The sequence below is a fragment of the Gordionus sp. m RMFG-2023 genome, chromosome 1, assembly GCF_954871325.1.
Source record: "Gordionus sp. m RMFG-2023 chromosome 1, tfGorSpeb1-WG-v2, whole genome shotgun sequence".
In the NCBI taxonomy this organism is placed as follows: Eukaryota; Metazoa; Nematomorpha; class Gordioida; order Chordodea; family Parachordodidae; genus Gordionus; species Gordionus sp. m RMFG-2023.
Window position 1 is genome coordinate 45,988,740 of NC_088775.1, and position 26,059 is coordinate 46,014,798.

At 26.9% G+C, this 26,059-nt stretch overlaps 1 protein-coding gene across 1 annotated transcript in view; it reads left to right on the forward strand.

Annotated features, from left to right (window-relative positions):
- LOC135926301 (centrosomal protein of 135 kDa-like) overlaps positions 1–26,059 on the forward strand; it is a 46,709-nt gene that overhangs the window by 12,273 nt on the left and 8,377 nt on the right. The window contains exons 8-18 of the mRNA XM_065462125.1: positions 2,901–3,023; positions 3,098–3,175; positions 5,612–5,731; positions 5,831–5,988; positions 11,224–11,382; positions 11,557–11,682; positions 12,963–13,150; positions 13,409–13,592; positions 22,425–22,640; positions 23,522–23,632; positions 24,107–24,213. Of these exons, the coding sequence (XP_065318197.1) occupies positions 2,901–3,023; positions 3,098–3,175; positions 5,612–5,731; positions 5,831–5,988; positions 11,224–11,382; positions 11,557–11,682; positions 12,963–13,150; positions 13,409–13,592; positions 22,425–22,640; positions 23,522–23,632; positions 24,107–24,213 (1,570 nt within the window). The remainder of the gene's footprint in view (positions 1–2,900; positions 3,024–3,097; positions 3,176–5,611; positions 5,732–5,830; positions 5,989–11,223; positions 11,383–11,556; positions 11,683–12,962; positions 13,151–13,408; positions 13,593–22,424; positions 22,641–23,521; positions 23,633–24,106; positions 24,214–26,059) is intronic.

The window sequence follows — 26,059 nt, forward strand, 5'->3', positions numbered from 1 at the left end:
TCTAAATAATTGAATTAAGCCTCTAAGTTGGGTCTCAACTTGAAGATTTTATTGGAATATTTTTATGGCTACGCTGTTTTATAGTTGACTAAAGTTAGGTAGTTTAACAACACTAACTAGCATAAAAGTAAGAAGAAAATTCTCATTCTCCGTTATTTTTGACGGGCTATTTACTAGTTAATATATATACATGACAGCATCATTTTAAAATTACTATACATACATGGCCACATCATTTTATTAAAATATATATTATACCACATAATTACATATCATTCTAATGCTTAAGTTAAGTTCTTACTTTAAAGTGCTTTAATATTAATAAAAATGTTTCCTTAACATTATAATGTATTTAATAATTAAAATTTTTTTTTATTAATTTGTTCTCAAGTTTATTATTTAACTAAAGAAATACCATGGCACAATTTTAAAGATAATAACAAAATTTTACAAAGAATTAAAATACTTGTTTAGGGCATATTCCTGAGAATAGTCTTTCCCTTAATTAGATATGTTAATTTAGCTTCTTGAATAGGAGTAAATACTGATCTTTGAATATATCTAGGGCTGTGCTGATCCACATATTTTTCACCGATCCGAGCCGATATTTTTCGATATTGCTTCAAAACCGATCCGATATTTATACTTATTTTTAATCACCCCCGTTCAAATGTGATTATGAAATCAATATTTTTTATGCAAAAAATCGAATTATGAATTTAATTTAATTTTTTTATTTTTACAATTAAGACTATAATAAAAAAATATATATTTAATAATATATCCATTTTATGTTGGCATGAATTATAAAATTGTAATATTTAATATATAAAATTATAATATTTAGATTTTTTAAAATAAATATGAGGGCCTCCAGATTTTCTGGGAATAAGCTTCTACGATATGGACTATCTATATCTCTTGCCGTAGGCAGGCTCAGATGATTCCGCAGATAAAGCATTTTGCAAAATTATCTTTGTCTTTTGTAAAATATTTCCATAATTCAGATACCATATTTAAATAAAATTCTTTTATTTAAAGTATAAATAAAATTCTTTTATTTAAAGTATAAATAAAAAAATTGGCGTTATTTAAAAAGATTTAAAATATAAAACTTTGGGTGTTCCTTTCTATTTTTATAAAAAAAAACTTTTAAAATACTATAAATCTATTTTAAAAAAGAAATAAAATTTAAAAAAATTATTTAGAAAATATTATAATAATGTAAAATAAATATACATAACATAAAATAACAAAAAAAAGAAAAGTAAAAAGATCGGATTGGTTTTTACAGGTATCGGCCCGATTCGATATTTTTGGAAAACATTAAATATCGGTACCGATCCGATATTTAATATCGGCACAGCCCTAAATATATCTCTTGAAAATCTTCATTCCTTTTGAAAAATTTATGTTACTCTTAATGCTTAGTTTCTTAAATATATTAATTTAAATATATTGATATATCTCCCATAACTTAAATTCGTATTAAAGGCTATAGTTGTCAAAGTAATCTTATCTTTCATTTGAAGGATGATTTCCTTTTGATTATCATTATTTTCTTTGTTTTTCTTATATATGTTCGAACCATTTTGCAAATCACAACCGGTAATTTAATGAATGTGAATAAGATAAGATGCACCCCTAATACCTTCCCCAAGGCCTCCATTTAAAAATTAAATTAACATGATTGTCAATATTTTAATATATAATAAAATGGAGATTTTTTTATATTTAGAATTAATATTAAGTCTGACAACTTTCATAAAAAAAGTTATTAGTGAAAATGTAAAATTTCAAAAAGTTACTTTAGGTATGTTGAAATTAAATTTGCACTTAAAACTTTTCATGAGCAATTTCATTTTTAGACCTATTTAAGCACCTTATTAAAATACATATTTGGCTTAAATTTTAAATCTCAAAGCTTATTAATTTTTAAATTATTTGAGAAGGAAATACCTACCCCGGGAACACACTATCCCCGGTTTCCTATTAACTACAGATCTGGCGCCCTACCCAAAAATTACACAAAAAATAGAGATAAGCAATTTGTAAATTATAAAATAGATGAATCTTTATTGAAATTTGCTTCCCTTTTCAATTGGAAAGCTATTCAACACCATTTAAAATTATAACAATAGTTCTGGTTACGCATCCAGTTACTCAAAGACGGAAACTCCCAGGGATATCGAATTTACAGATTTTCGATTTTTTTTAAACGATTTTGATTATTTTATTTAGTTATTGAACAAGGACGATTAAAAATATTCCTGATATTATTATTTTTTGATGATTATGAACTTTATTAAAAATTTTATATTTAATATATTTATAATTAAAGAATAAAAATAAATTTATAATGTTAAAACTAGCTTTTATTTTAATGAGAAGTAGATACTCAAAAAATTGGAGTATTTGGAGAGATAATTTCTCCGATATACATTATAGGAAGTTAATTAATATATTACTTATTTTCCACGAACTTATCGTCTCTCTTTACATCTAGAAAGTGTTTATGCCAATTTCTTAGAACTAAGGATAAAATTTAATGAATTATATTTTAGTTGACCAAAATGTAAATTTTTGATAAAAATAATATTTTTATATGAACCAAATTAAACTTATGCACTTACAGAATACTCGGATCCAATTTTTTATAAATCAGGACTCGGCAGGCTTAATAATCATAAATTTTCCGGACAAGTCCGGATGACTACAAGTCAAATACGAGGCTCTAAACCAAATATCATCAAGAGTGGATTTATCTGAATCACATTTAAATCATTCTCAAAATAGTTCAGCAAAACATCCCATCTGAGCCATTCCACTGTCATGGTTTTTGTATCAAACATCAAAATATATATCCCATACCATAACATTTTTTTTATCATGAAATACAGAGAATGAAACCATGGCTTTGATCCAAGAACTTGAGAGCATAGGGGAAAAAACTAGGAATATGCGTTTAGGGTTGGCACCTAAGGGCACGGAATTGCCTGACGATGATGAAACAAACATGGGAGGTTTTTCTTATTACATATTTTCATAATTAATAAAAATAGATTGAGACTATATTGATTTTTAATAATATTTTAAGCGCAAGAAAGTCGAGAGGACGAAGTTGCACCTAAGGATAGTGATGATTCGTCCAAGAGTGGGAAAGATAACAAAAATGGTTTTCATCTTTATAATGTTAATATTTTTTTTAATTTTTGAATTATAAATATAAATATGAAAGACAAAATTAAATATTGTTTGTAGTTCATTACCGATTTCTCGACTCTAGCTATCTAGTTTAAATATTATATTTGAGATAACAAGCCATATACAAAATGATCTTGAGCTAAAATAATAAAATAGAAATTATGGCATATCGTTAATTTGCATATTACCAGTGAAATACAAACGATAGATTATTTTCTGTTTCTGTATTTATAAAACCAAAAATAGATAATTAAAAGTATACATATATCTATTATTTCTCTTCAGTTACCACAAATATATTGTGCATAAAAGTTGAAGTTTCATTAAATTTTTCATACTTATAGCCGGAATTTTAATCTATCGTTCAAGTTTAAAATGATCTTTCGTTGAGAGTTTAAATCAATCTTAGATTATAAAAAATAATAATTACCTATCGTGGATATGATTTTGTTGCGCAAAAATTTGCAAAGGTTATTCTTTAAGACCATATTAAAACGTATTCTATAAAGAGTTGCCGAAATATAAATAAGTAAAAAATATAAAAAAATAATTTCGTTATTAAATGAATGTGTATTTATGATATAAGGCTCTCTCAACATTTCCTCTTCTAAAAAGATGTTCCCATTCGCGTTCCTTTCTACTTAATTGTCGTCGCAGTTGTTTATATCGATTTGAATTTTTGCGAATTATTGAATTGATTCTTTATTGAGTTTATGTCACTGGTTTTCAACATTTATGGCAAGCCTGATTGTTGGCTTTGTCCTGTTGATATATTCCTCCAGACCTCATATCATCTTTATTATTTGATGAATTCCAAATTCTGCCGATATTATTTGCCTATATTAAGTAAATATTCGATTACAATCCTTCATCAAGGAAGAAAATTGGCTGATATAATAACCTAATGGAAAGTTAAAATATTATGATATGGATACTCAAGTTTTCATTGTACTTTGAATCTTTTCCAAATGATATTACAAATTTTTGTATATTCCCGGGAATTTTGATATACATTCCCGGCTCTTTCATTAGTAATTGGATAGAAATTTCATTTGTTTTAGAATGGTAAGTTATGTTTTATATTATATCCTTGCAAAATTTATAGAGTTCATGTCATTTTAATGCAAGCATTAACAACTGATTTTGCGACACGTATTTAAATTTAACTGATCATTAATTTTGCTTATTATTTGTGATAGAGTTTAGTAAAAAATATGTATTAATTTAAATGATTAATAAAAATAATGTTTTCCGCTATACTGGTGTAAATATAATTAACTTTCGCTATGGTTAATTAAATTTTTTGTCCTTTTGAGAGTTAGATATGACGGTTTTACTGGAAGGTTAAGTTAAAAGGTATTCTTATCAGGGATGTGAACTCGGTAAAAATATTAACCAGGTTTGGTTCGGGTTTGATGTAAGATAAAAAAAATTAGGTTGGTTAGGGTTCAGTTTAGGGGAATATTGACCCCGGGTTTGTTCCGGGTTCAGCTCGGGTTTAGGAATATTTTAATTGTATTAAAAAAAATCGATATTTAAATCATATTAAAAAACTACACATTAATTTGGTAAAAATATAAAATTTTTATTTTATTTATAGGCAAAATATATTTTAAAAATACAAAGCATAGTCATGGATCAATTTATTATTTGATTTTGATATATCAAATAAAAATTAATTACTTATCAAAGCATTGTTTATATAATATTCTAATTTATAAGAATTAGGTATAATAATTTACTACATTTTCCAATAATTAATATAATTAAAAATTAATGACATAAATGGAATTGTTTAAAATTTATTAATACTTCACTTAATCGAATCTCAGTATAATTTAAAATATAAAATAAATGGCTTAAATGTATTGAAATTAAAATTTATTAACACTCATAATCGGAAATTCAAAAATATTATATAATCTCATTTAAATTGCGAATATTTTTATTTACAATATGCAAATATCTTAGCATATGATTTAAAATAATATTCATTGAACCTAATTGAACTCGGGTTCAAAAAATTTATGGGTTTGGTTTGGGTTTTTAGAAATTTTATAAAAGGGGTTTGGTTCGGGTTCAGAATTTTTTCCCCAAAACCCATGTTTTTTCTTTAATTCGGGCTCGGTTCGAATCCCTAATTCTTATACATTTGTCTTTAAAAATATGTTCTCATATTGTAAAACATTTTATAAAAATTTTTTTACAACTTACGCGATAAGATGATTGATGATTAAAAATTGCGGTGAAATATTGGCTTATTAAGGATTTTTTATTAATTTTTTGAAATTAATATTTGTAGGTATTTCAAATCGAGAGTAAAGTTTAAGGAAATCCCTATATTAGAATATAATATAATCATACATGAATACTATGCTATAATTGTATAAAATTTATTCAAATTTAGATACGGATTTGATATTGAAGGAAAAGGAGAAAGAAATAGAAAATGTCACCAAGCTTTACAAGAGGAACTTGGAGAGCAAAACAAATCTATCCTTTCGAATCAATCAACTTTTAAAACACGGTTTAATGTTTTTTAAAAAATAATATTAACTTAGTTTTAGTAAATTATTTCTATTTAGATTTTCTAATTTACTGTAATTCCAAAATTTATTCTTGGCAGAAAAAGATTTGTTACAGGAAATCGAAAAATTGCACCACAAAACATTCCTCAGGACACCGGGGTATTGCAGTACCAAGAGGCAAACTTTAAAAAATAAAGTAGATACTTTAATTTCCGATCTAGAGAAGGACAGAAATTTTTACAAAGACGAATACTTGGTATAATTATCAATTTCAGGAGATATAACTAATTAATTTATAATATATTTCTCGTCACTCTCTTATCTTCATATTTCTGCCATATCTTTAAATCAAATAAATATTTATTCAAATTGAAATTTCTAAATAATCGGAAATGTTATTTAACTTTTAATCATGTAATATATTTACTTAAAAACATTTTTCTATATCTAATCCAAAGTTGTTAAAGTAGCGTGTGAACTTTACTTTTTTTCCAATTATTTTTTTTAGTGTGCTACTTTTTTTGATAGTAGCAAAGTAGCAAAAATATAATGAAGGTAACTAAACGTGAAAATTTAAATTTAAATATAATTTATAATCTTTATGATTTATTTAATTTTAAAATTTATATTTTCAATTTGTATTATAAACCTAAATCATAAGGTGTAAATTATCTAAAATTTCATCGTAAATGAATTCGAAATCGATGAGTGAGTCAGATAATGATAATATTAATGAAGTGGTAGGTACCATAGAAGAAAATGCTCTTGATAACAATAGAAAATATATCCTTAAATAAATATATAGCTATAACCTCGAAAAACATTTAAATTTAAATATAATTTATAATCTTTATGATTTATTTAATTTTAAAATTTATATTTTCAATTTGTATTATAAACCTAAATCATAAGGTGTAAATTATCTAAAATTTCATCGTAAATGAATTCGAAATCGATGAGTGAGTCAGATAATGATAATATTAATGAAGTGGTAGGTACCATAGAAGAAAATGCTCTTGATAACAATAGAAAATATATCCTTAAATAAATATATAGCTATAACCTCGAAAAACATCTAAATGTAATTGTCATTTTTAAATCTAAATAGTAATTTTATTTTATAAGAATGTTCATGTCAACAGTGTAAGAGATAGAAAAATATCTTATTAATGTTGGCATAGGGGAGACTACATCCAAAAAGACCAATTGATTTCTAATTAAATTGATTAATAATATTGCACATGTCAATATTTCTCATAAATTGGCTGATAAAGTCATTTTCGATTTTATAATTGATACATTACAGCTAATGTCATTAATTGATGATCCATCATTTATCATGTTAATTAAAACTATCCTCTGGTGCAAAAATTTTTGTCACATACACTAATGATTATAATAGCAGACAAAGATGCCTTAGTTAGAACCACAAAAACGACTTCAATTGATAATTTTTTTGAAATAAAGATACTAATATAATAGAAAAACCTCTAGACGCGTTTTTTTAATCTAAGAATACTCAAATGAGAATTTTTGATAATTTTTATATCAAAAATATGTATATAAAATTATATACTGCCTTGTCCTCATTGCTAATGTTCAGAGATTATTTAGTAAGGCAAAACTTATACTTTCTGATGTTGCTCTAGACTTGGGGATGATAGTATAAAAATGATTTTATTATTAAAATGCAAAAATATAAATAATGAATATTACCTTAAATATTTATTTTTATTACATAAATTATAGTCTTTTTAAATAAATTTTTTTATAATAACTAACATTTTTAAATATTTATAAATGTTGATTTTTATGTATTATATACTATGCAATTTTACAATATAATCAAAAAATAAAACAAATTTATTTCTAATTTTTTTTATAAAAATTAGACTAAAAAGTAGTCAAGCTACTTTTAATAAATAGTAGCTAATATGGCGCTATTTTTTTTGATGGGTAAAGATGCGGTATGCTACTTTTTTTTACAAATAGTAATAGGCTACTTTTAAAAGTAAGGTTTAGCAACTATAGTCTAATCTCATCGCTGGAATGGTAACTCAATGAAATTCAAAAATAATAATAGATAAAAGAAAATGTACGACGAGTCTTTAAAAGATACCTTTTAAATATATCTACATAGCCTAAAAAGGTATCTAGATACAGGTATAATACATGGATTAAAAATAATAGGATATAGATAATTTTTTTCAAGATATATCTTTGGTCTAGAATTGAAGTGCTCCACTCGAAATTTTCAAAATTTTTGAGTTAGAAGTGGATAATAACTTATTTATTCCCAATATATATAAAAATAAAAACTAGATTAAAAAATATTAATTTTTGCCAAAGTTATTGTAAAAATTGATCAATAACTTTTCCCTATATTTTATTTTAAACCTTAATGTTGATTTTCTCATTTAACATTCAAAATTTTTGAGTTAGAGGCGGATAATAACTTATTTATTTCCGTTATATATAAAAATAAAAACTAGATTAAAAAAATATTAATTTTTTCCAAAGTTATTGTCAAAATGGATCAATAACTTTTATCTATATTTTATTTTAAACTTTAACGTTGATTTTCAGCACTCGAATTCTAGACCGACGATATATGTTGTATTCCAATTTATTGTGGGGGTACGCTATTGCTCTAAAAAAATAGTAAGGGCTACGCTAAAATGGGCAATAAATAGAGGCGAATTCTTGTTTTTCCAGGAAGGCAAATTTTTTTTAAAAAATAGCTTATCTTGAAGCATTTCATATTTTTTTTTTCTTTTAAGCTTTCACCTTTTCTGGTGGTAAGCTCCTTCACTTATCTATTATAATATTAATCTTACTATCTATTTTTATCTTTGTATTTCTGATCGATTTCATTTGTATCGATCACCGGTGTATCACGAGGCCAAAGTATCTTGATCTCCCCCACCGGGGCATCAAATCAATATCGACCAGATATCCCACCTGAGTATTCCTCACACTGAATTATCAAATCGACAGATAACCCAATCCTGATCTCTCCCACTGGTATCAATATCGATGGATATCCCTCCGGAGTATCGTTATCAAGTCCATTGTAACTTGGTAGACAGACTTGAGCTTGAACGGCCCCCGAGGTACCATCATCCCATCATCCTAGCGCTGGCCAAGAAATCGTTATCATCTGACCCACGAGTTCAGCTGGCCTTCTTTTTTGGTTTTATTGGACAAGTATCCTAGCACCCGGCTGTCCATCTTATAAAACACATATATTTATATCATATCAAATGCCATTTAGAAAGTTATATAAAATTGAAATATATATTATATAAATGGGAATAGATCAAAAAAGGTGAAAATAAACTACAATATTCTCCATAACAAATTTTTTTCAATATTTAATATTAGCTGCACGCTTCCTTGATTGATTATCGTTTGCAGGCCTGTAACTTTAACACATTTTAATATATGTCGAAGAATTCCATTGACTGAGAGAAGGCCTATTAATGTTTATCATCTTTAACTTGAAATATGGACTTGCAAGCAAATCCGTCATAATTATATTCCTAAGATGAAAGCCACACTCACATTCAGCAGTATTACAAAGAATTGTATTAAATTTTGCACCTGTTTCAAATCATCATCAATATACTCTCATCCCATTTATTGGGCGATCCACATCGAGCTTCAGTCGGAAACAAAGTCATTTAATTTTCTCTTCCCAACGAATGTAAGGGTTTGCTGCCCAGTTATCTTAATATTTCATATCAGATAAATTAGCTGAAAATATAAAACTTCATAATATAATATAGAGAATTATCGGAATTAGCATCCATTAACCTATTTTCCATATTGTCTATTAAGAGTGATGAATTGATTTTGTTGATACCAGAGTGCCTTCTGTTTTCTTTTAGCTTCTTGAGATATTTTCATATGTTTTCCTTTAGAAATCGTCGTTCGATATTAGATTATTCTATCTTTTTATAATTTTACAGGAAAAATTTTAAAAAATTAAGTTTCATTTATTTTCATTATGATGGTTAACCTTATATTAGCTATAATTTAATTTATTTTATAAATATTTGGTTTTTATGTAAATAGATTACTATAATTATAAAAAACGTATTTATATAAAAAAAATCATTTTTGACAAAAAGTGAAAACCTAATTCTCAGGCAATATAATTAAATAAACCTTCATTTAGAAATTATAAAAGAGATTTAGAAACTAGTGATCTGTATTGGGCCTATTTTCAAGCTCGGCCAGGCCACGAATTTTTTTTTAAAAAATTGTCCGACCCGGCCTTATCCCGAACGAATTTTTTTATTTGTCCCGAAAAGTCTGACTCGAAATAAAAATTATTTGTCCGCTCGAACCCGACCCAAATTATTTAAATATAGAAAAATTAATATTTTTTATATACAAATAAAAAGGCGCCTTGTATCTTCCAAGAATTTTAAAATATATCATTTTATTTGACAAAATGTAACGATATCATATTTAAGAATTTTAGCCACCCGATCCAAATTTTTTTAAAAAATATTAGACCTGACCCAGCCCAACCCGTAATTATTTTTGGCCGGGCCATGATTTGCAAGTCTCTATTACCAGATATATCCTTAAACGATTTTAAAACATGAATCGTTCGCTTTATTGATTTTTCAGTATTAGGTAAACTGATTGTACTTCCCTGAAGCCTTAAAGGCAGATTGGATAATTAAAATAAAACATCATACATCAAGGCATTCACCATTCCTATCCCGGTTAACAGCCTTTTAAATTTTGCACGGTTGCTAGAATTTGCTGAATTTTTGAAATGTTTATACAGGGCCTCATAGTTTTTGCAAAATGCCTTAATAGTACGAACTGCTAGCTACCCATCGTACATCAAATACCATTCCAATCTTCACCAATTTAATGCCCAATTCAAATGTAATTTGATCTAATCTCTTTTGATTTTTGTTAGACTAACTATAAAAACTATATTGTGTCAATAAAGGCTTTAAGGTAGTTAGCGCTTGTAATACTTCCATATGTCATCGCTACATTTTATTGTAAAAAATTTTCAGAAAACCCAGCGGATTTAAGAAGATCCAATAAGGTATGAACCATCATCTCTGTATCCTTCGATTCTAGTTGACTTTGGTCAACAAATTTGAAAATATTATCATCATAAGGACACCAATGCCGATTTTACATAAATAACCAAGGTGGGTTTTTTGACAACGTAGAAGATCTACCAGGATAGTAATTTTCGATTGTTATTTATTACAATTTTTATTTGCATTTCCTTGGCAATAAATTATGAACAAAGCAGAAAAGTTGGAATGCAAAATATGTCCCATATCGAAACCTCTGTGCTTTCTAACACAACTCTGTATATTAACTCTCTGCATAAGATTTAACTTAACCTATTAACCTGGATATATTTTTTTAAAGATATTTTAGACTTTATCTAAATTTTTGAGAACAATTTTTTATTTCATAATTTTTGTTTTTGGGCTCATTTGCACAGTTTTTATTAAAATACGTCGATAACAACTTATCCAAAAAATTGGAACCTACCAAGACTCACCCGACTGCGGTAGAGATTGAAATGGATTTGAGCGATTTGGATGAAGGGATAAAGGATAAACCTCCGAGATCTTACAAAATCAAGCACAGTTCCTATAAGGTGAAAAATCGTTTGCAATGATTAAGTCAAAAATAAATTCATTATGATTACCCAAAGAGCGTTAGTATATTATCTAAACTCACTTTTTAAATCACAATTTAGAAAATATAAAATTTTTCATATGAAATATTTAAATACTATAAATCCAATCAATTGTTTATTTATTATTTCTAGCTTGAAGTCAATAGTGCGGACGAGTTTTCCGCTTTTGAAAAATTGATCAAAGAAAAAGACGATTTACAATTCCTGCTAGAACGCAGCGAGAAGGAAAGGAAAGAACTACAAACGTTATATAATGAGGTTAATTAAATTTGAGTTAGATACCCATGGATTGGATTGATATTAGGAAACTGTGGCAAAATTATTCTTGAGATTTATTTGACTTGAAATTATAATTTTGAGGGTCTTCCCCATTATTTTTTGGATCTAAATGGGCAATCGCTGTAATTTAGGAATTTTAAAGAATGAAATCAACAATAAATCGAATGTCATATATAATTTATGGTCAAATTGAGGTAGGGGAAAAATCTTATAATTAAAAAAGTCCTTCGGCTGATAATTGGAAATTTGGTTTAAGAAAATTGGCTACGGAAAATAGCTCCCAGAAAAATTGGCCGCCAAATTTTTTTAACTCTTCTTTAATATCAGAAATTAAAATATGGAAATCAATAAAAATAAATTAATAATTTTTATAAAATTCAATTCGGTTAATTCTAGGCAAAAAATGCCTTCCATTTTGAATAAAACTCTTTTTCTTGGATTAATACCAGGGCCCGTATTTTCCGATGGTTGATCACTGATCTGATGTTCCCTTCTGATACGAGAGACCGTCCCCATATCTTGATTTATTTGTTGCAATAACTCTAGATACTGAAATAGTCCCTCTATTATTTGTACACCATTTTTTGTTTTCTAAACATTTTAATATGAATCTAACGGGCTTTTTAAATCAGGAGATTTCGTATTTTTGAATAATATTGGCACTATGTGATTGAGCATTGCCTTGCTCATCTTATTAGCACCAAAGCATAATCCTGGCATTGAGATGTTAGTTCATACAAATGAAAAATAATAATTCTTTCCATTATAGTTGAAAAACAGAAGTTTTTTATGGTAGAATCGGGTTGGATGTATGTATATTTTAGGACTAGATGATTTTACACGTTTGTTTTGTCTGTTTTTAGGTTCCGTAATGAAAAACTTCTGTCTGCTTCTTTCTGAAATTCACTCTTCTCACATCATGTTGATGGTATTGTGAATACAAACTTTGAAATTGCTGCAGGCTTTTCCTTATTAAATCTTCCATATGTGCTGATGTTTTAAACATTTGTCAGATTTTAGACCATTCTTCCTCTTAATTCTTTTGCACGCTATTTTATGTAATGCTAGCACGTCTTGCAATTATTCTTTGAGATTCATAGGTATCGGGTTTATCTTATTGACGAATGTTCTTCCTCTTAAACAACATTCGCTTATGTCTTAGCCTGAATTTTCCACAAGGTTGGCATGTTTATTTAATGGGATTATTAAAATATAAATTTAAATGCTATTAATGCTTATCTCTCATCACATCTACAAAGGTTAAAGATGGCTCTAACTCCAAGCAAAAACTCGAGATGGAACTGCAGGTGTCGAATTTAATAAAAGTGGCCGAACTCTTAAGCGAAGATCGGAATGCTTTGAATGGAAAGTTGAAGAATGCACAAGAAGAATCTCAGGAACTTAAGTCACAATTGGAGAGTGAACACGAAAATTTACACAATTTACAGTTTTAATTTTATTTTATAAATTTCTTCCATATATGGTATCAAAATGCATTATTAGGTTTAGCTTTAAATACCTGCAAAAAATTGGTTAGTAGAATTTTCCATATTATTTAATTCATTAAGTATATATTTATATTTTTCCATATTTTTTATTAATAAATAATTTCTAAATACTAAACTCTAATATAATTTATTGTTTATCAAAGAGAATTTCTCCAATATTATTTCGCATAAATTAATTAACTATCTAAATTTAAAAGGAATTTGATGGCGCAAACTGATTCTCAATCTCACGAGATTAGAACTAAGAGCGTTTCAGTAGTCGAATTGCACAAAGCTCACAAAATCATTAAAGAATTGGACCAAAAATTTGAATTAAGCCAACTTCGATTCCAAGAACTTCAAGCTGAAAAATCTTCACTCACAGAAGATTTAGTGGAAAAAGTTTTAATTTCTAATATCAAAATTATTTATTTTTTATACTTTTTTATGTTATCTCGATTCAGGTTTTTTAACGGTTTTCGAAATATTTAAACTCCTCGAATTATTTGGAATTGAGTAAAACAATAAATATTCACTCTCTTCTAAATGAACTGATACCCTTTTTTGTTTTTGCAATAAATACATCAATTCTAAAAATAATTCAATAAAATTTCTTAAATTGAGTTTTCTACAAATTTCATCAAATTCTATCAACAAGGTGTAAAGTTAGGCACATTCAAAGTTGGACAACAAAATTCGAACTTTCCAACATGACATTACTTTAGTGCTTTCTTATATTCGATTATAATATTTATTTTTATAGCTGTAAAATACATTCAATATATTTTTTACTTTTCGATACTTATATACCTATAAATTATTGTGACCAAGCACTTTTCATTACTTTTAGTTAAATTAATATAAGTATATCTTAACCCTCGCATGCTAAGTTATTTGACACCTGGATCGATAAAGATGTGCTTTATGCAACCAAAACTTGATACCCTGAAACCATGACTGATTTAAAAAAATTTGAATGGGTATGAAAGCTATCAACTGGCTGTAACTTGTTTTTTTCTCATTGGAACTGCATCATACACCCTATTATTTTGCATATTCACCAGTAGAGTTATTGTAAACAGCTTTTCATCCATGAATCACATAAAATGAACTAACCTCTGAGGGTATTCTCGTAGAAGTTGTTTGATACATACCAGACGGACAATCTTATTCACATCGGTTAGGTTTTGGGCTTGTTTCTTTTAAACATTTCAGCTGCAGCTCTGTGTGGATGATCCAATGTACTGAAGTTTGCAAAATACCAGTTTCTCGGGATACTTGACTAATTGTTCTGTGGGTGACAGGTCGGTTTTATTGACTCAATACGAGTGTTTCAGCATAATCAATATTTTTCATAGTGCTGTGCATCGTCTACCACTACCATACTTGTTATATTTTATGTTATAAAGGTTATAATACGATTTTTTGAATATTTGTAATTTTATAGTTATCATATATAATTATAATCATATTCACATTTAATGGATATAATGATGATCTCCTGAATTTGGCGTTAACTAGTTCTAGAGAAAATTCTTCCATTAAGTGTCCTAGTTTTTCACAAATATTTTCTTGCCAGTTTGGAAGGATTCTTTTCAATCCTCTTTCCTTTTCAAAAATATAAAACATCTATATTATTCGGATAACATTTACTTACTTAGAAGAACACAACATTCTAGTTCAAATTTATTCCACGAATCATAAACTTGCTGAATGTTTACAAGCAAAATTTGTTAGATTTTGTTCTTTATCTCCCTTGTTTTCTAAAAGCTTGATATGTTTTGAAAGATATTTAAATAGAATATACAAATTTTTTAAACTATATTTTAAAATCATAAATATACCTTAAGCAATTACCATATTTTATTATGTCATCTTAAATATTACTAAATATATAAGTAACGAAGACTCTAAAAAGAGCTTAATTTAATAATGAATATGTACTTAAAAACAAGTATCTAGAAGAATTTATCTTTGTTAAAAAAATACATAAAACACATCCCATCTAGTGTTAATTACCAGATTATTGACCATCTTACTAAATTATTTGATATTAATAAAGATTTGTCAAATTAAATCATTGGTAATATCTTCATATTCCCTTTCATGCCTCTCAATCCCAACAGATAACAAATCCATCTCACTACCTAACCTAATAAAAGACAGACTCAAAAATTTGGGAAATTTAACACTTTTAGAATACATTAAAAATCCCAATAATTCTAACGAAAGTTTCAGTAATACCTGCAACAAAATATCAAAAAAATAAATAAACAAAAATTAATCTCTTCACAAACAAGAGATCCTTGACAACCTAGAATCCCTTCATCCACGTGCCTCTTATACTAGCTTACTAAACCAACACTCAATATCCCCCCTTACATAATTACAAACCAAGATATTCGCGAAACTATAAATGAATTTAATAAATTTTCAGTAGCAAGCCCGGATGGCTATGCTATAGACCGACTTACTTCCAAACATTTCTAAAATCTCATAATTCCGATAATTTTTTTTAACTCACTTACCATTATTAATATAACTACTAAAGATATTCCCACATTAGCTCATCAAATTATATTTGGAGCTAACTTGATTGCTTTTGAAAAACCTAATGGAGGCATCCGCCCAATCGCAATCGGTTCATTTTTCAGACGCCTGATAGCTAAGATTATCGCAAAAAAATAAAATCCTATACTCATTCCCTGCTTGGCAAATACCAATTAAGATGCGGAATTAAAGGAGGCGTAGATATAGCCTCTCACTGCCGAATATACCTTCAACATCCACCGATAAACTCCGTTTTATTCAAAATCAATTTTAAGAATGCCTTCAATATAATTTCACGTTTCTCGGGACTCAAATCTTTTTACGATAATTTCCCCCAATACTCGCGCTTCGTAGACAACTGCTATAACAATAGCACTTCCTTCATTTTTAATGGTAGCGTTATATATTCCGAAGAGGGAGTACAACAGGGCGACCCCCTCGGCCCTATACCTAAAACGAATTATTTGTTATTCGATATTCGATTCGTATTTTACGAATACGAATAACACAATTATAAACTGTTAATCCCATCACACCAAGAATGACGGGCAAGCCTGATATTTCTCTTTCATTTGATGATGGAGAAATCATAAATTTGACTTTTTGCCTAAAGTTTTTACCACTTTATTTGTAAAATATTGCTAATGTGAGTTTTTCGTACTTATTTAAGTTGCATAGCCTTTTGACAATTTATTATTTCCCCACATTAAAAAGAATATTACTTTGACTTATATATTATTTTAGTTTATGTTAATAACAACAAAGTAGTGTTTGTGATTAAAGATCATCATTGAATCTCAGTAGGAATTTCTTATTGCCCAAATCAAATAATCAAACTTTCATTATTCTACTATGAATCAAAATTCACAAAAATTTATATTATCTTTATAAAATTATATTCTTGATTCTTTTCCCAATATAATTAAATTTTATGAACAGTGTTTGGAATTAAAACCTATAAATCCAAATCATTTTTGTAAAAAATATTTTATAAGTAAATCTATATAAAATTTAATATAAGTACATGTAATAGTATTTTTAAACTTAAAACTTTATTTTTCATTTATATCCAAATTCACTAAAATATATATTATAATTTTGTGATAAATTCTTTATAAGCTATCATCTCATCTACATTTTTGGATAATTTATCAATTGTATGAGCAGTTTGTAAAAAATTATAAGAAAATTCTGATATGATGATTTTGACATATATATATTACTGACTAACTTATTGATTGCCATATTGGGTTGGCTGGCTATGCTATAAATATTATAATAATATTTAATTTATTAAATAGATATTCAACGTATTGGTATAATAAATATTTCTGAATCAGAAAGCATTGGAGAACAAAGCCAATATTCATCATTCACCTCAAATTCTATACTGTCAGGCTCGGGAGGACGGAAAAATGCAGATATTTGGAAACATTATATTTACCAAGCATCAAAAAAAACTGCAAGATGTAAGATTTGTCGGGTTGAAATTAAGTGTAAAAAAAACTACTTCAGCTTTGATTAATCATTACAAACGATTCCATCAAAAAGCTTTTAATAATAAATTTATTGAATCATATTTTTATAATGATATAAATAAAAATCATATGCACAACAATAATGATATCAAACACCATTTATTAAAATTTTTGATCAAATCTAATATCCCATTTAAAATTCTTGCAACAAATGAATTTAAAGGTTTTGTTAAAGCATTAAATCCTAGCATTAAAATATGTTCAATTCCTACATTAAAACAATACATTAATGAATCTTTTGATAATGAATTCCAAAAAATTAAATTGATAATAAACAAATCTAATACACAAATAAATTTTACAATAGATATTTGGTCAAGTCCAACAAATGTCCCATTCTTGGGATTAACCTGCCATTACATTGATGATGAATGGGTACTAAAATCTATATTATTAGACATTGTTCCTTTTACAAATTCCCATTCTGGGGAAAACATATATAAGACATTTTATAGAATCATTAACAATTATAGCATAGATATAAAGTCAACGGCTGTTACATGCGACAATGCCGCATCAAACACTACCTTTATAAATACCCTTAAAATTAAAAATCCAAGATCAAAAATTGCACATATTCGCTGTTTTGCACATGTTTTAAATCTTGTTGTTCAAGAAATAATAATACAAATTGATGAGCAATTAATAAAATTAAGAGGCACTATATAAAGCATTCGAAATTCTTATAAGAAAACTACTATGATGAAAGAATTTTGTAATTCACGAATTCCATCTATTACATATTTGTAGTGTTGTAAACGAACACGTTCAAAATGAACGCGTTCGTGAACGAAGTTCGTTTTTTTGAAAAAAGGTGATGAACGGCGTTCCTTTTTTTTGACGAACTTTGAACGTGAACGCGTTCCTTTTCTTTGATGAACGCGTTCAATTTTACGTTCGTTCAATTTTACGTTCGTTCAATTTTAAAAACACTTTTTATTTTTATTTATTTGAAAAATTAATATTAATCCGCATTTTTTAACAAAAAAGCCTTATATTTTTATTTATTTGAAAAATTAATATTTAATCCAATTTTTTAACAAAAAAGTCTTATATTTTTTAATCAGCTGTTTTTACTTTTTCCTTTTTCATATTGCAATTAACGTACCATAGTGCTACTGCTAGAGAAGATAAGATTAAAGTTTATTAATTTGAATATTTTATATTTTAATTTAATAGATTAGCATTTGCATGGATATAAATATTTCATCATCAGATTCTGAAAATCAAAATTCAATATTAGATGAATTAGAATTACCATGGCCCAAATATCAAAAATATTTCACTGTTTTAAAATCAATTCCGAGATATCCTTTTTTTTGACGAGGAAGAAGAGGGCAGATTGGAGGATGATAACATAGCTCAATTTTTTGAAACAATGGATAAAACATTAAATGTTTTTAATAAATTCCCCCTTTTAAAAGAATTGTTTATCAAGTATAACACAGCAATCCCTTCATCTGCCCTTGTTGAGCGAGTTTTTAGTATAGCTAACGCTGTAATAACTGACAAGCGTTCATGCCTATCAGATGAAAATTAAAAGCAATTATTATTAAAAATTAATAATAAAAATTTTTTATAAATTTATTTTTTTATCGCTCTATTATATTGTATTTATAATTATATTATCAAAATAAAACTATTATTTTTTATCATGGCTAATTTGTGTTGAAAAATATAAGGCATTTATTTATATTAAATTAAATTTAAAAAAAAATTTATCATAAAATTTTGAACGTATGAACGCGTTCATGAACTTGAACGCGTTCCTTTTTTTGAATTTGAACGTGAACGCGTTCGATTTTTGTCAATGAACGTTGAACGCGAACGCGTTCGATTTTTTTAAAAATGTTTACAGCACTACATATTTGAAGTTAAAATTAGATACACCTATCAGATGGGACAGCTCATATTCTATGATAGAACGAGCAATACAAATGAGAAAAGCTATAGATCATGTCGTTATTAATAGTTATGATATATCTATTATTCAAGAGAAACAACTTAGTGAAGTATTTATTTATATTTAAATCTAATTTTTATTTTTTAATATAGGATCGGACCGCCTTAGAAAGAATACATTTAAACTTAAAAACATTTTATGATTTTACTGTTGCCATATCAGGAGAAACATATCCTACACTTAATCTGGTCATCCCCTTTTATATATCGTTAATTGAGCACCTAAGTCTCTTTGATAATACGCTTATAAGCGCAATTAATGCGCAACAAAAAATAGTATATTATAATTTAACAGATTTCCAAACAATTATATCTGCAATATTAGATCCAAGACTTAAACTGGAATGTTTTGAGTGCCTACCTATATCTTATAATATAAACGTTACAACTATATTTAATAATTTTGAGAAAATGTTTGATGAATATAAAATTAAATATGATGTATCAAAAAGTAAACCTTTAATACAATCAAATATGGATGTCATTTTTAAACAGAATGTTATACCAATTTCTGAAATTGACACATATTTGAAAGAAGTGAGAATAACGTCAAATAAAACCCCACTAGAATGGTGGACTACATGGAGACCGTTTTCCCGTGTTATCTAAAATGGCGAGGGACATATTGTCGATACAGGGATCTTCAACCCCATGTGAGCGACTCTTTTCTGTTGGAGCTCATATGTTTACAAAATACAGAATGTCGTTAAAGGAGGAAACAATCCGAAAAACTTTATGTTTGAAAAATTGGCTGTTGTCAGATTTATCTTCTACATTATAGATATGAATATTATATTGATTTTTCCACATTGTATATAAATATATTATATATGTATGCTTCTAATTTGTCTCACTAATAAAATTTGTTTGTCTTTATCCTTAGTTAAATTTTACAAAATAAATTTTATAATAGATCTTTTTTAATTCATGGTATATAAAATTTTCGAATCGAATCGAATAATCATTTTATTATTCATACGAATACGAATAATAAATTATTCGATTTAAACGAATACGAATAATAAATTATTCGATTTAAACGAATACGAATAATAAATTATTCGATTTAAACGAATACGAATAATTCCATTATTCGATTCGTATTTTTGTAGGTATACTCGGCCTTATTCTTTTCTGCTTAGCTATGCACAATATGATGAAAGATCTTAAATTTGATTTTGACCTAGACCTTAACCTATGATACCTTGATGATGGCACCCTTTGCTGTAATCCACATCAAATTAACAAAGCCCTTAACCACATCGAAAGAGAATACTCTAAAATAGGTTTAGAATTAAACAAATCTAAAACAGAAATATGCTTCCTCAACCCGGAGATTCCCTTAGATTTATTTAAAGATTACATTATTATCGAAAAAGAAGATATCCAACTCTTGGGTTCCCCTTACTTAATAATAATATATCTGAAAAAATTATCGATTAAACTTTTTCTGAGATGCAAAACTTGGAAAAGTTTATCAACCACATTCCATCGCACCAGCTTTTTTACTTATTAAAAAAGTGTTTATATATACCTAAAATCTCGCATCTCTTCCACTCATCCTCCTCATTCACCTCCTCAAAATTTTTCATGCAACACAATATTTGCTTAAAGACCTTTATAGAAAGGATTCTCAACCTTTCATTATCAGACTTTAATAGGCACCTAGCCCAATCGCTAAACTAGCAAGTATCGACTTGATCCCCTTAGAACTACTTTCCCTATCTCTATTTATCTCAAATTGCCTATCGCTCAATTCAGCGATCTCATCATCATAAGCCAATGATGATCTTCTAACAGCATCAATTGTAAAATGGAATCTACTTACGCCAGACGGTTTTACATTTTTAATCGAAATTTCTAACAAATCTATCATCGAACCCCTAATAAAGAAATTACAAAATAGTCTTAACTCTACCGATATTAGCGATATACAACTATTACAATTCAACGATAACCTTCCAAGCCAAACCTTTGATAATCTCTTAACCAATGACCAACTGAGAGTTACTATAGGATTTAGACTTGGATGCTCGCTTACAGAGTCACACACTTACCACCAATGCAACTTACCCGTTCAACCTAACGCCAGACATGGCCTAAACTGCATCCGCAGCCGGGGTCGCCATCTCCGGCATAAAGCAATTAATAAAATCATTCATAACGCTTTTAATAAGGCTAAAATACCCAACATCCTTGAACTAACCAACCTCTCATTACAGGACGGTCTCAGACCCCATGGTTTAACCTGCACCCCCTGGTCCAATGGGAAATCCCTTATTTGGGGCGCAACCTGCTTCTCCTCCTTACCTTCATCAATAAATTCAAACGCTCTTACTTATGGGGAAAATAAAAAATTTAATAAATATTTAAAATTATATAACATTATATTTCAGCCAATAGTCATATCAATTAACGACAATTTTCTCAGTCTACATTTTTTTAAAAAAAATTTTATCACGAAAAATTTAAACATAACATGAAAATCCGAATCCTTATTTAAACATAAACTTCAACTAGAAATTTTTAAACACAATTATACTTGTTTTTTAAGTGACATGTTATTCATTATTAAATAAAGTTCTTTTTAGAGCCTTCGTTACTTATAATATATATATTTATTTTTATTTAGTAATTTTATATATTTTTATATTCTTGTCTTAATATTTTAGTGTTTTATCATTTTTTAAAATAAATAAAAAGTATCATTTGAGAAAAAAAAATCTTAAATATAATAGTGTATTTTCATAACGTCTTATTTTATGAATTATAGAAAATATCAAATTTACGTTATCATTTGTAAATTGTATGATTTCAAATTTATTTTTAGATGAAATAAAAAGCTGTATAAGAAATACAAATTATTTTAGTATTACATTTTTAAAAAATATTTTTGCACTGATTTATTCGAGTGACATTATTTATCTAAGTATTTCATTGTGATCAAAAAAGCTGGCGGCTAACCGGCATACAGGTTTATTTAAACCATTTTTTTAATATAAAAATTAATTTTTTTTTTAGAAATTAAAATATATTTAATCACCTATTTTCAGAAAATTCGGTCTAGACAAACAATTTTCGTTTTTCCTTCTAGTTGAGTTTGCTTAGCGAACCCCTACTAATTTATTTGATATATCTAAAATTTTCTATAAAACATTTTTTTTCTCCTATCTATTGAAAAAAGGAAAGAACTCTTGTTTCGTTACATTCCACGATGAAAAAATTGGAAAGTCGAATTGATTCGGCCATTCGACTCAACGAAACGCGGACCGAAGAATTACGCAAAATGACGGAACTCCAACGTGTCACCTCGGTCAATGGCGAGAGAGATCGTAGAGCCTTCCTCGAGGAGAATAAAATTCTTAGGGCAGACATTCATAGCCTCACAATCGAGCACAAGGTTTTATCCTAGCTTTTGCTCATAACTAATTTTTTAGAACCATGACAATAATTATTTATATTACTTAAAGAAAACAATTTTTTTAAATGCTTAGTAATTATAAAAATTACATATGTTTTATATATATAATTTAAGTTTAAAAAGATAGATAGGGAAGCAAAAGCAAAACAAGAATTGCTTTTATATAAACTAAAATTAATGATTTAATATTATGTTTTTAATGCAGGCAATTAAATTATTAATTTTAAAATAATATTTACCTCATCCATCGGCCTTGATAAAATACTATTGAAGATAAGACTAATATAACATTTATTGATTGATCGTTTAAATTTAAATTGGTGCAACAAAATTATGGTTATACTCCTCTAATAATGAAAAGATATTATTTTCTTTCGTAAGTCTTCATTGAAATATCTCGTCATCCATGATGGAGTTTATAATACTCTCTTTTATGTTCTCGTCAAATAATATTCGTATTTTAAAATAAATTACTTGATTCAGAAGATATCAAATTAAAAATATTCGAATATTAGTAGGGGCACTAGTTATGAGCTATAAAGCCATGATGTGGTCTGTCTTTTTAGGGCAATGACTAGTGGTTAAAGTCAATTGCATAAATGACACATAATCATATATGAGTGCCATGGACCTATCCAAGTCCGATGTCTCGGGTCGGCTGGATACGGGCAAATATTTTCTCGAGCTAAATTTTAAATTATTTTGTTTTTCTTATCTTTTAATGCATATTATTTTTAGAAATATCCAAAAATTAGTTAAATTTTCTTTCGAGGCTTATAATTTTTCCGATTTCGTTGAAATAAAATTTTTCTACTGTCCAAATACATTAAAAATAATATTTATGTTTATTTTAACTCTAGAAATTAAGTGAAGAGCTCGATACCACCAGCAAAGAAAATAGGGAACTCAAAGAGAGATGTGATTTTATGGAAACACAAATTAAATCGCTCGAGGAAATTTTGATGGCTAAAGTTTCTTTATATTGTGAACGATTTTTATCATAAAATTTTACTATTGCTTGTTTATTGAAAAATTTATACTGTATAATCGTAACTTTAGAAATTGAAATTAGCTATATTTAAGACTAGTGAAATCGTGATTATGTATCAAAATATTTGAAGATTCTAGGATCATAAAATATTAATGAATTCTATCTATTTATAGTAATTAAAAAAAATAGTCATCTGATTTTTAATTTTTTTAATATTTGTTTTAAAAAATGATCCACGAAAAGCTTTAAAAACACCTCTTATCTTCATTTATAAACAATGTAGATAAATTTAGGGCTAGAAATGACAGTAGAATTTAGATTAAAAAAAAGATTTCATGGCACGTAAATACCAAGAGTTTAAGTGATTTTTAAGTTAATTTTATGATAAAAAAAGAAAATGTTTGAAAACATTAATCAAATATATTTGTTATATTTCATATATCAATTTATCAAGGAACAAGAAAAATGTGGGTTTATCGAACAATGCAAAGGATTAGAAAAACAAATAGGCATTTTGATTACTCAAAGGAAAAATTCGGAAAACGAACTCACTAATTTGAGGTAAAACTTTTTTAAAAAATATTAATATCTAAATTGTAATCTAATCCAAGTGTTCATTAATTTTATACATCCCAAAAGCTTAGGAGAAAGTCCGATCAAAAAAGGAAAAGGTTCAATCAAAAAAGGAAAAGTGTCAAACAAAAAAGGAAAAGGTCCAATCAAAAAAGAAAAATTCCCAAAAGGAAAGGAAATGTGTCAATCAAAAAAGGAAAATCGTTATTTTTTAAATATTTTTTTAAAAAAAATTATATTTTTTATTTCTAATTTTATGCTATTTCCTTAAGTCATTTTTGAACTTTATTTTTCTCATTTTTGATAATTCATTTTTGTCTTTTAAAAAAAATTTATAAATTTTCCTTATTTTTCTTCATCCATAACAAATTTTGACTTTTTTTAATTTTTCTCCTTAATCTTTTATATATTTCTAACTTTTTCAATCTCCTGAGGTTATTTTTAATCTCTATATTTCTTATCCCTACCAATTTTTTTTATTTTCTCATTTTTGACCATTCATTTTTGTAATTATTTATAATTTTCACTTAATTTTTATTTCTCATTGGCAAAATAATTTTTTTTATTAGAATTTTTTGCATATCAAATTATTTAATTAAAATTGCTGAATTAAATGAATTGCTTAGTATAATATACCTTATAAAAATTAAATAAGTTTTAACTATAACACCTAATATGTAAATTAATAAATATTATCATATTTAAATTCTTAGTTTTAAAATTTTAATATTTATGCAAGAAGCATTCGATACTTTTGAGCAAGTAAATAATTTTTTGTATTATTTTTAATACTGAAGGAATAATAAAAAAATTAAAAATACAATAAATTGAATGGGAATTTTCCTTTTTTGATTGACACTTTACCTTTTTTGAATTGGAAACCCTGTATATCGCTTAATAAATAATTTGTTACTAAAGATATTTTTAAATGATTTAATTTTTAATTAATCACCATTTCTATGAGGTCGCCTTTTCCTAAAAATCACTAAATCCTCAAAACATCATTCCCCTAAAAAATATCTTAAAAATATAACATTACTTTTACGGTATGCTTGAATATTTCAATTTTAGCATTATATATATATCGATCGAATGTTAGTAAACCGAATATATTTATTTATAAGCGTAATAACCTTGCTTTTAGTTCTTTGATTCTTGAGACTGCTTAAATTGTTAAAATTTATAGTTTTTAATGTTATAATTGTAATTAACATTGGAAATCAGCAAAATCCAGTTCGAACGGGTTTTGGGTCAGGCCTAATATTTTAAAAAGAATTTGAATATGGTCAGGCCTTGGAATTTTTTTAAAATTTATCTAAATTTATTAATTTATGTTGAATTTTTAATTAGACCCAAATATGACATGTATCTTTTATTTTGGGTATAATAATTTTTAAAAAATTTAAATTATAATTTAAAAAAAAAATTTCTATATATAAAATAAATTCGGGCCAGGTCGTCAAAACTTTTTTAAATAAATTTGGGTTTGGGCAAGGCCGATAAAACATATTTTAAAAAATCTCGTTCAGGGCTTGAAAAATTAGGCCCGATGCAGCTCACTAATTCACATTAAGTAAGTACATAGAAATAATAAATTATTATTATATTTGTTAAAATTCTTAAATACACTGGAAATTCATTTAAAAAAATTTTTTATATCTAAATGATTTCGATTGGAATTTATTATATCAAATAAATAATTTACGACCTTCATGTAAAATATAATTAAATTGAGCAGGATTTCCAGGTAAATTTTTTATGTTGGGACTACTATGCGAATCTAGAAAAATAATTCCTCTGTCTCAGAAAATGATTCCCCAGAAAAAAATTTCCT